The sequence below is a fragment of the Manihot esculenta genome, chromosome 16 (genome assembly GCF_001659605.2).
Source record: "Manihot esculenta cultivar AM560-2 chromosome 16, M.esculenta_v8, whole genome shotgun sequence".
In the NCBI taxonomy this organism is placed as follows: Eukaryota; Viridiplantae; Streptophyta; class Magnoliopsida; order Malpighiales; family Euphorbiaceae; genus Manihot; species Manihot esculenta.
The window spans coordinates 31,153,611-31,165,431 of NC_035176.2; the positions used below are offsets into that span (position 1 = coordinate 31,153,611).

The window sequence follows — 11,821 nt, forward strand, 5'->3', positions numbered from 1 at the left end:
ACCAAACAACGCTCAGGTCATGATCATAATCTAAAGAATCGCTTCATTAACCCCTTCCTACACGCAACATTATCTCCTCCTTCTTCCGCTTCATTAACCCCTTGTTTTTTTTTTTTTTAAAATTGGACATAGATATCTAAAGTTATACGGGTGCCGATAATTTTTTTTAATTTATAATTTAATCTTTAAATATTATTATTATTATTAATCAATCGCTAGTTATAATTTTAAAAATTTATTAAAATATATTTATATTTTTTTTATCAATAAAATAATAATTTTATCTATTTTTATCATTAAAAATATAATAAAAAATTAAATTATTTCTCTTCTTTTCCTTTTTTTCTTTCTCCTCCTCATTCTTCTTCTTCTTTCTTTGATTCTTCTTCTTTCTCTTCTTCTTAATTAATTAATTATTCTTCAATTTTTCTTTTTATTTTTATTTTTTTATGATTATTTTTAAATTTTTTTTATTTTTTTTCTTTAAAGAGAAAAAAGAGGATATTTTTCTTCATCATGATTTTTTCTTCATCATCATTTTCTACTTATTTTTTTTTCTTCTTCTCCTTCATCATCATTATCATCTTCTTTTTCTGTTTTTTTTAAGGAGCTTCTTCTTCTTTTTCTTCTGTTTTTGAAGAGGAGGAGGAGGAGGAGGAAAAAACGATAAAAATATTTTAATAGATATAAAAAAAAGATAAGAACATTTTAAAAACATATGAGAAAAGATAAAAATGTTTTAATAAATTTATAAAAAAATGTAGAGACTGACTTATTAATAATAGCAATATTTAAGAATTAAATAAGAAATTTTATTTGAGTGTAAAATTAAATTTTAAAAATTTTCAATCTCATCCTTTATTTATTTTTAATGAAGAAAATGATGAAATGACTATTTTGTTGACGGATAAAAAAAATATAAGGACGTTTTAATAGATTTCTAAAAATATAGGGATTAACTTATTAATAATGACAACATTCAAAGACTAAATTTACATTAGTCTAAAAAAACTCAGAAACCCTCGTATACCATTATCGAGTCTACTGAAGAAATAACTGAATATACCAATATAGGTTCTCCAAATTGTATTCACAGCATTCAATAACGTTATATATATATAACCTAAGTTATTCATTGAAGATAAACTCCCCATCAAAATAAACTTCATAATATCTATACAAAGAGCAACTCAATTTAATCGCTAATTATACATAACTCTATATTTCTTTCTCTTTATTTATCAATATTTATGTTTTAATTATTTTTTGAATGTAAAATAACATTTATCAAATGGGTATTCATGCTTGTTGCGATTAAAAAAAGTGAAAACTTTTTTCTTGCTATTTGTAAAGAAGATAAGAGATAAGAAAGAAAGGCATATGGCCATCACTTATCACATCTTAGACAAGATGTATTACTAATTACATTATCACATTAAGTGAAACCCATTTGCTACACAAATTGTCTGCTGTCTTTTCTTTGACTAAATCTCTTTAATATCATAAAATATGTGAACATAAAAGCTATATTTATCCATGGGAAATCTTCAACTTTGGGTAATATTTTTTGAACTTTAGTACTATTTTCCACTTTTGAAGAGAGAAATGAGAGCTGAACAAAAAAAAAAAATTTCATTTTCATTGAGGTCACGAGCTTCAAAAGAAAAGGTTAGTAATAATACACGTCATCGAAGCGAGCAAAGTGTGATAAGAAAGGAAATGATTTTGTTTATTTATTATGTACAATCAAACTAAATAATAAAATGATATTACTGTAATTGTACTCGTAAGTTGTAAGATTAATATAATAGTATGTGAATTTGAGTAAATTTGAGAAATTTCAGTTTTTACTCTTTAATTTTTAATTTTTAATTTTTATTTTTTTAAAAATGTATATATATAATTATAAAAATTAATATATTGCAATAGTTCAACCTTGAACTTAAATAGAACTTATTACTATTTAGATACAATATCTTTTAATTGGTTATGTATATAAACTTAGGTCTTGTTTAATTTATTATTTGGCAAAAAGATTGGACTGAAATATTAAAATGTTAATTTAATTTTAAGTTTAGTGTTTTAATTCACAAAATGGAAAAATGATTATAATAGGAAATATAGGAATGGAAAGGAATAATTTTCTCTAACTTTATATGTTTTATTATTATTATTATTATTATGAAAATTCCCAATTCTAAATAATACTCGATTGCAATTGTTTTTTTTTTTTTTTCACAATGCAAAGTGTATTGTATTTTGCAAGACTTTTTAGAAAAAAATTTATAACAGGAAATGGTAACCATTGTAAAGTCCAACAAAAAGAAAAAAAAATTAAACCAACCTAAAGCAATGCAATAAAACCAACATAAGAAATCACAATCAAAATTATCCAATTAATTCAATACATTGGATTGACTAAACCGACTAGAGATCCAGCGAAAACTGTGCATCACCATCCACAATATAGAAAATTGGACAAAAATCTTATCGCAATTGAGAATAAAACAGCAATAAATCGCCAAACATCCACAGTATCTAGATGCCAAAATCGTGCAAAGGACAGAGAGAACATTATCAAGAGGAGACGAGGAAGATCTCGCGGCATCACTGGCCTGAGGGAGTTGAATCACCAGACACAGCGGCGACTCCTTGAGATTCCATTGTCAACAGCATACAAAGTCCCTCGGCAAACAGAGCGATAGTTCTCACAACTCCAACAAACCCATCAACACCAGATTGAAAAAAAATCATCACCCTTTCACTAATAACAACCTAGAGACGGGATGAAACAAAACCAAATAAATTCACCGGAGCTGACAATGAGAGACGGCGAGGGAGACCATCCTCCAAAAGCTGACCAAAACTATACATGTAAAACTCCCTTCCTTTGCCTTCCAACAAGATCACAGAACCACCAAACAAAACAACAACGTCAAAATCAGAAACTAGTCTCATTCCTGAATCTTCCTCTCTTCACTCCCTTCACTCAATTTCTATTGTTACTAAAAGAACATATATATTTGACTTTAAATTCAACAAGTTTAAATGAATAATCTATAAAAATTGGAAAAAGTTTTTGTTTTTCTAATATATTTTACAGTAAAAATTAATTATTTTTATAATTAAAAAAAATGAAATTTACATAATCATAAAAAATGGTACATATATAATATTATACAAGAATTGGCTAAAATATTATACAAGAATTGGCTAAAATAGGCAGTCAGCTATCACTATTAGACAGAGATACATGATAATGATTTCATAAATTAAGATATGGTCTCACCTGTATAAAGAATGTCCCGGTCGCTTCAAGAAAGATTGGCCTCAGGTCACTCCCCTTCTTAACTTCAGGGTCAGCCTCCATAAGAAAGTTGACATTAACAGCTATAATCCAGCAGATTCTCTTTATGCCTGCAATTATGAGATTTCTGATCAATTAGCCGATAAAAATCTCTTGCTAACAAGTCAACTATATCATTGTCAAATTATCAGAAAATGCTATTTATCCCAACCTTTTTATAGTATAAAGGGGAAATGACCATAAAGGCAAAGGTACGCTATTCTCCCTCATAAATACTCTTAAATTTTTCATTCACCATTTTCTCCAGTTCACTGACATGAGCATCGGAGTGGCTACTGTGGGCACCACTACCTCATATTATTTTTCACATAGGTTTAGCCAATCACATCACAATTTTTTTTCGGCCATGTTATTAATTTGGTTTCAGCAACATCATTTGGTTCCATTATCAAGAAATCCATTGAGTTATCTCTATTCATTTGGATTAAAATCGGTCTCTTATCTTTTTTTCTCTTAAAAAAAGAAATCCCCCTTTTATCTTTAGAAATGGTCGATAATTCACGAGTTCCTGCTAAGGATGCTACTGAATAGGATGCTATCATTTTCTCTACTCCTGGCAGTGGACAGAACACACTCTCTATGTTCAATGAGGTAGATTTCAACAATCTGAGCATCAAGCAAATACTCTAGTATGTCAGAAGGTTGCAGATTATTTTCAAGAATACAAAACTCGGGAGGAGGCATCACTCATGGCTTCCAGAGGGAGGGAGGAAGTTTCTATAGAGACCTCAAGGACTCGAACAAAGGGAATTTAGACTCAATCCAAAGGAAAGGACAAGTCTGAGAGAGAGAGCCATCAGATGATATTCCCAAGGATGCTGGCTGGAAGCTAGTATGGACTGTCCAAAGGTACTAGGAAGGATGGAAAGATGACAAAAGGACGGGTCAGAAGCAAAGCTAAAAGTCAGAGAAGTAAATAATGTGGATTAGGAAAAATGACAAAAAGATCAGGTGACACCTCAAACTCAACCATAAGAATGCCATAGAATAAGACATGACCAGGTACTGCCATTTTCATAAAGACCACAGACATGTAACAGAGGAGTGTCAGCAATTGAAAGACGAGATCAAAAGGTTAGTAGGGAATAACACACCGGAAGTTCATCAGAAAAAGTAGAAAAGATAGGAGGCCCAAGCTCGAGGTCATAATTTTCGAAATCACCCCTGATAGTGAACCTGAAGGGGATTATATTTATGTGACTACAAGAGGACCAAGTGCTAATGAGAGTGACAATAAGGAGAATATCATAGATGTACAGCGCCTGAGTCAAACTCTGGATTTTGAAATTAGTCAAGTCAGATGACCGAGTTTATTATTTTATCTTTAGTGAAATATTTGTGATTTATAGAAATGTTCTTCAAACTTCTTTTTTGATAGGAAAATCAGAATCGTTGGATGAATGAAGCATGATGACATGAACAAAGGCCATAAGGCAATCGCCAGGCCATCCAGGCATGGGTCTCGCACATAATTTGGGCGTTGGACTGTAGAAACAAACAAATTCATAAAAGGCCATAAAGCCATTCGAGCATAGGTCCCACATATAATATGAGCGTTGGATTGTGGAAACAAACAAACATTGATAAAAGGCCATAAAGCCATCTGCGCATGGGTCCCGCATAACAAGGCATTTCATGCCAGGCCGCAAGGTGGTTATATGTTAGGCCGACTGACTAGGTGTTAGTCTCGCTTAATAAAAAGATTCTAAGGCATTTAATGTCAGACTGCAAGTCGGGTATACGCTAGGCAGACTAACCGGGTGTTAATCTCACTTCACAAAAAAGATTATAAGTGTAACAGTCCGGACGTGATCCCCGGCACTGTTACCGCTCACAGCCCGTGACCTTCCTCTGGGCCCAGCCACTGTGAGCAGCTCTTAACATCCCTTCACCCTCACGGGTTTCAGGCAGGATTTGTCCCTCGGGGGAGCCATTACAGCCCGCCCTAGCCCGAGTGGATTTGGCCCAATTCCTTCCTCTGGGAATTAGGTCGCCTCCCCCACTGCTCGAACCCTTGACCTCCCACTTTAAGGGAATAGTCTGGTACTCACTCTCACCAGACTATTCCCTTAAAGTGGGAGGTCAAGGGTTCGAGCAGTGGGGGAGGCGACCTAATTCCCAGAGGAAGGAATTGGGCCAAATCCACTCGGGCTAGGGCGGGCCGTAATGGCTCCCCCGAGGGACAAATCCTGCCTGGAACCCGTGAGGGTGAAGGGATGTTAAGAGCTGCTCACAGTGGCTGGGCCCAGAGGAAGGTCACGGGTTGTGAGCGGTAACAGTGCCGGGAATCACGTCCGGGCTGTTACAATAAGGCATTTTATGTCAGACCGCAAGGCGAGTATACGCCAGGCCAGTTGATCGGGTGTTAGTCCCACTTTACAAAAAGGAATAAGGCATTTAACGCCAGGCTGCAAGGCGGGTATTCATCAGGCCAACTAATCGGATGTTAGTTTTGCTTCACAAGAAGATTCTAAGGCATTTCATATCAGGCAGCAAGGCGGATATATGTTAGGCTGATTGACCGGATGTTAGTATCGCTTCACAAAAAGGAACAATGAGTTTAATGCCAGGTCGTAAGGTGGGTATACTTTAAGCCGACTAACCGGGTGTTAGTCCTGCTTCACAAGAAGATTCTAAGGCATTTCATGCCAAACTCCAAGTTGGATATACGCCAGGCCGACTGACCCGTTAACCCCACTTCACAAAAAGATTCTAAGGCATTTGATGCTTGAAAGCTCGTCAGGGCAAGAAAATGCTCAGAAAAACGACAAGGCTGGAAAAGGCCAAGGAGCTCGCAAGGGCTAAAAAATGCGCAGAAGCATATCAAGGCTAGAAAAATACATGGAAGCTCATCAAAGTTAGAAAAATACCTGAAAGCTCGTCAGGCTGGAAAATAGTCAGAAGCCCATCAAGATTGAAAGAGGCCAATGAGCTCATAAGGGTTGGAAACTACCTAGAAGCCCACTAAGCTTGGAAAAATGTCAAGGAGCTCGCAAGGGCTAGAAAAACATCCAGAAGCTCGTTAGGGTTAGAAAATGCTCAGAAGCATGACACGGTTGGAAAAGGCCAAGGAGCTCGCAAGGGTTGAAAAAATATCTGGAAGGCCATCAGAGCTAGAGAATACCTGAAAGCCCATCAGGATTGGAAAAATGTCCGGAAGCTTGAGCGAAATGAGCTTGCAACGACTAGAAAATACACGAAATCCCGTCAAGGCATTATTATATCACTCGGACCAATTTTTGCCAAACAAGACCTCGAACCTGACTAGGCAGTAGGGCAAGCAAGGACATCATATGCTTAGTGACATGCCCCAGATCATGAAGGAAACTGTAACCTTCGAATATAAAGAATCAAATATCAACGGGAGACCTCTGATGTTATATAACAATCGTGCAAAGCAGGTAATGAGCTGTCATTATAAGACAACGCCATGTGGCAAGAATATGATAAACCAGTACGGAGTTCCACCTATAGAAAGGAAGTCCCGAGCGCTTCAGAAAAGGTTGGTCTCAAATCGGACAAACTCGCCCTCTTAACTTTAGGGCAAGACTCCATAAAAAAGTTATTATTAACAGCTATAATCCAGCATATTCCCTTTACGCCTATGATCATGAAATTCTTACCAATTAGCCAGTAAAGATCCCTTACCAAAAAGCCGATAAAAATCCCTTACAAAAAAGTCAGCCACATTATTTTCGGATTATTAAGAAATATTATATTTATCCACGACTTCTTAATATATAAAGGGGGAACGACTATGGGGACAAAGGTATTTTATTATCCCACACAAATATTCTCAAGTTTTTCATTTACTATTTTCTCCAGTTCACTTATTTGAATGTCAGAGTCATATTGTCTTTCTCGTAGGTTTAATCAATCACAGTATAACTCCATTTTGACCATTTACCTACCTTAAGAATATCAGACGGCTCGTTCCCCTTAATATATAATTAATTGGACAGTAAATGAATCTCCCTCTAATTCACACCAGTAGTCGAGATCCTTTCCAGTAAAATTTATAGGGCTAGTAAATCCGGAGAAAAGAATCAAAGATTTTATACGTGAAAACTTAACACAACAAATATTTCATTTCAATTCAGTCCACCCAATATTTTTTGAAAAGCAGCGAGGTAACTACCGTCACCATTGTTATGTTAATGGAGGAAAGAAATGCAATTTCCATCCTGACCACTGTGGAAGCTATCAAATTCATACCCACAATACATATGTCCAGAAAAGCAACGACCGAAAAAGACAAAGGACATACAAAACCCACAAGACTAGAAGAAATAACAGTAATAAAAAAATCACAACCGTGCAAAACCCAAATCCAACCAGCAGAAGTTTTTTATTCTCAGTAAATCACGCAGAGGAAAGCAGCTTGAATCCGAAACTTGGTGATAGGGAAGAAGACTCACTGAATTTTCCTATTCACTGAACCACCCAAGACTAGACTAAGGATTAAGAAAACTACCTTTGCTTCTTTTATCCATATTCTAGAGGTTTAGAAATCATTCTCATAGTAGAGGGTGCTCAAAGCCTTTAGAGGCTGGAAGGCCCCACGTGACTAGTTGCGCGGTCGAACAGCTAATCCGTCGAATTGATGGCTTAATTCATATAAAAAAAAAAGACAAATAAAAAAAAGCAGGGGTCTGGCTCCATTGTACTTATTTACCCATTTTAGTAAATATTGTCTCCCCAAGGCCACAGGCCCACAGACAGTGGTTCTCTCTTAAGTGGCCCAACTGTGCAGTCAACTTATCCAACTTGATGAAAATAAATTAAGAAATTTTTTAAAAATATTTTGATAAGTTCATTGCTGATTAAAAAAAAAAAAAAAAAAAAAAAACCACGTATTCACTTTTGGCCTTTCGAGTCGTATTGCATTTATCAGCTTTTTCACCCCAATGGTGTATTGATTATTATCCACAAATTACTCTAATATATTTGCCTTTTCCACGTAGAGGGACTAGAAGAAGCACGCTGCACTGGTCTAAACTTTCATAAAATATATTAATAAATTTATATATTATAAAGTATTAATAAAATTTTTAAAATATAAAAAAATTAGTTTAATTTTTTTAATAAAATAATATATTTTATTAACTAATTTTATGTCTCAAACGTTGAGCCTTAAAATACAAATATTTTCCTTCCCTATCACATTTGAAAAATATTAAAATTAAGAGAAAATAAAATATGAACAATAACATTATTAAATTTATTTTCCCATTCAATTCAGGATAAAATAAAAAAAAGTTAATTAAATTATATTTTAATGTTTACATTTATTTTTTGTTTCACTTTATTCGAATATATAAAAAAATTGATTAGAGATTACAATATTTATAAAACAATTATTTATCGTATTATCTTTTCTAATGTTTAAATATAAAGGGAAAAAAGACTTCTTATTTTCTTTTTTTTTTTAATAAAATAAGCTATAATTGAATTATGTACTTATTTATGACTAAAAATTTCTTGAAACAAACAGTGAATACAATTTCGTTTTCTTTTTTATTTTTTATACTATAATTTTTAAGTTGGATTTCAACACTGAGACAGGGAAGTGAATAAAAATCAACAAAGGACAAGGGAAAAGTGAAAAAGCCTGCGTGGTTGCTTCCTCAAAGATGCATATGCTTAGACCACAGCAAATTTCAAAGTGGAAAACGCGTAAAAGAAAATTCAGAATCAGAAACTAACGCGGTTAAAATTTCATGAAAAATAGGTAAAAAGTTTTAATTTAATTTAAATTAAAAAAATTAATTGAATCAAATTAATTTAAAATTTTAATTTAATTTTTTAATTTAATTTTTAATTTTAATTTTAAAAATTTCAATTATTTAATTTAATTCGATTTTAATAAAAAAATAAAAAAATAAAACTGAATATATTATTTTTTAATAATATAAAAATTAAATCATAATTAAAATTAAAATATTTTAATTAAAATTTAAAATATTAAAAATAAAATATAAAAAATAAAAAAATTATTAAAAATTTAAATTCATCGAATTCAACCGAATAAATTCAATTAAATTTTAATTAATTTAATTTTTATAAATATTAAAAATTTAATTTTAATTTATTTAATTCTATTAATTTTAAACCAACCCCACGTAATATTTAACCTTATTTCACACTTTGCTTATGCACGAAAGTCTGCAATTTTCAGTCTACAATTTGACATCATCTCCATGTTTTTGCTTCCTCAATCACACTGACATTGACATTGACTTCCTACAGTAAATAAATTAAATAATTCAGAAATCATTTAAAATTTATTTAAATAAATAACTAAAATTAAGTTTAATAGGCTCATTTATTATTATCTAAATTTGAATTTATTGATATTTGATTTATCAATGCTCATGAGTCTGTGAGCTACTTTATTAATACACGCTTTTAAATGAAATACTTCGTACTAAGTAAACTTCCTTGCATTTTTCCAATCTGACAATAAGCTTCATTTAGTTTAAACTATTTAATGCAAGGTAGTTGATTAATTAGAAATTCTTTCTCTTTCTTAAATTTCTATAAATTAATTAATTAAATTATTAATTTAAAAATAATGTAGTTTCATTGGTTAATATGTTTTATTATTTTATTATTATTAAAATATTTTGAGTGAATCAATTTAAAAGAGAATAACTACCTAATCACTTATTTATTTTTATTGACCTGTAATAATTTAAATTGCGGAGACTACTAAATTATCCGTGTGAGGTGGTACTCTAGGCTGATTGTGTGATTTTTCGTAGCTAATAAAAAATTTTAAAGATAAAATTGGCCGTCAGACGAAGCCAAGCTTTCTAAAGTCCTGTGTTGATCTATAAAGACCATAAAGCATACCAGTTGGTTTGATTCAGAGAAAAAAAAACAATTCTGCCTCTATATCCTCTTTGAGGTGAAGTGTCGTTCGAGTTCAGTCATCAGTGAGTAGTTAGCCATGGGAAGAGCCCCATGTTGTGATAAAGCTAACGTGAAGAGAGGACCATGGTCTGCTGAGGAAGACGCCACTCTCAAGAACTATCTTCAAAAACATGGCACTGGTGGCAATTGGATTTCTTTGCCTCGCAAAGCAGGTCCCCTCTCTTCCGCTTTTAATTCTCATCTTTCGAAACCAAGCTTTAAACAGAAACCTGTATAATTGTTTATTCTTTTCATTCTTTTTCCTCTGTAAATCTCGCAATTTTTAGGTTGATAGCTTGAAGGTTGTTTTATGGTTCAGGCCTTAAAAGATGTGGCAAGAGTTGTCGTTTAAGATGGTTGAATTATCTGAGACCAGACATCAAGCATGGAGGCTTTACAGAAGAAGAAGATGACCTTATCTGTTCCCTCTATAGTAGCATGGGAAGTAGGCAAGTCTCTCTCTCTCTCTCTCTCTATATATATATAAATATATAGTTGATCTTGTCGATAGACTAATAATTTATGCATACAACGTGGATTAATTAGGTGGTCTGTTATAGCCTCGCGGCTGCCGGGAAGGACAGACAACGATGTTAAGAACTACTGGAACACCAAGTTAAAGAAAAAGATGTTGGAAGGAAAGCTTGATGCAAAGAAAAGCAGCAAAATCAGAAACAAAATTGATATATCCATTAACAACTGTAATGATCCTGTGGTACAATTTTCAGCTTTCTCCGTTCCAGAATCTGAAACTTATAATCCTGGAAATTCATCACCTTGCTTCAGTGCATATTCTACCACCTTGCCACCTCTCATGGAGATGGGCAGTTTCCAACAATGTTGCGATCCACAATTTCAAGGGCTGATTCTGAACCAGACCCAATTTCCTATTTCAAGTTTTATGGAAGTTCCAAGTTTTGGGACATCTGGGTGTGACAGTTACAGCGTATCATCGTCTCATCAGGAAGCTTCAAGCCTAGTGCCTTCGGACAGCAACCGTTACTCCATAAGCTCAGGCAATGGAAGCCTAGTAAAAGACAATGGATTTGAGTTTCTTTATGATGAGCTGCTTAATGATCTTGGTTTTCAAGGAAAATTTAGTCCTGAAGTTGCTCCATTTTTAGGTAACAACTAATGATCATCTTCCATCCCTTAGCTAATCATCTGGCTAGCTAGCTAACAGTTCTAAACACTAATGCATAAAATTTTTCTTTGTAAACGCAATACTTTGAAATAATAAGTTGGATGGGTTTGCTGTTCGAAATATTAATAGAATTATATATGTTACTCAATGGATTTAGTTTTGATAGAATTTAAATTCAAGAGTATATAAGATTTATTTTTTACTAGTCTAATCTTTTTGATATTTAAGAATTGAATTTTTAACATTTATTCAGTATTTAGACTTGTTGATAGAATTGATCTCATAATATCTATATAGCAATATAAGATTCGACGAACGAGCTGATGTCCTTTATTATTTTCTTCGCTCTAACCTTAATTGATTTTTAATTAAAAATCACATTTACTATAAAGTTA

General features: G+C 32.9%; 1 protein-coding gene across 1 annotated transcript; it reads left to right on the top strand.

The window, feature by feature from the left end:
- Nucleotides 1-10,162: 10,162 nt before the first annotated feature.
- Nucleotides 10,163-11,526, top strand: LOC110602900 (transcription factor MYB87). Its single transcript, XM_021740492.2, has 3 exons — nt 10,163-10,455; nt 10,602-10,731; nt 10,829-11,526. The coding sequence occupies exons 1-3, from the start codon at nt 10,320-10,322 to the stop codon at nt 11,415-11,417; spliced, it is 855 nt and encodes a 284-aa protein (XP_021596184.1). The 5' UTR covers nt 10,163-10,319; the 3' UTR covers nt 11,418-11,526.
- Nucleotides 11,527-11,821: the final 295 nt, after the last annotated feature.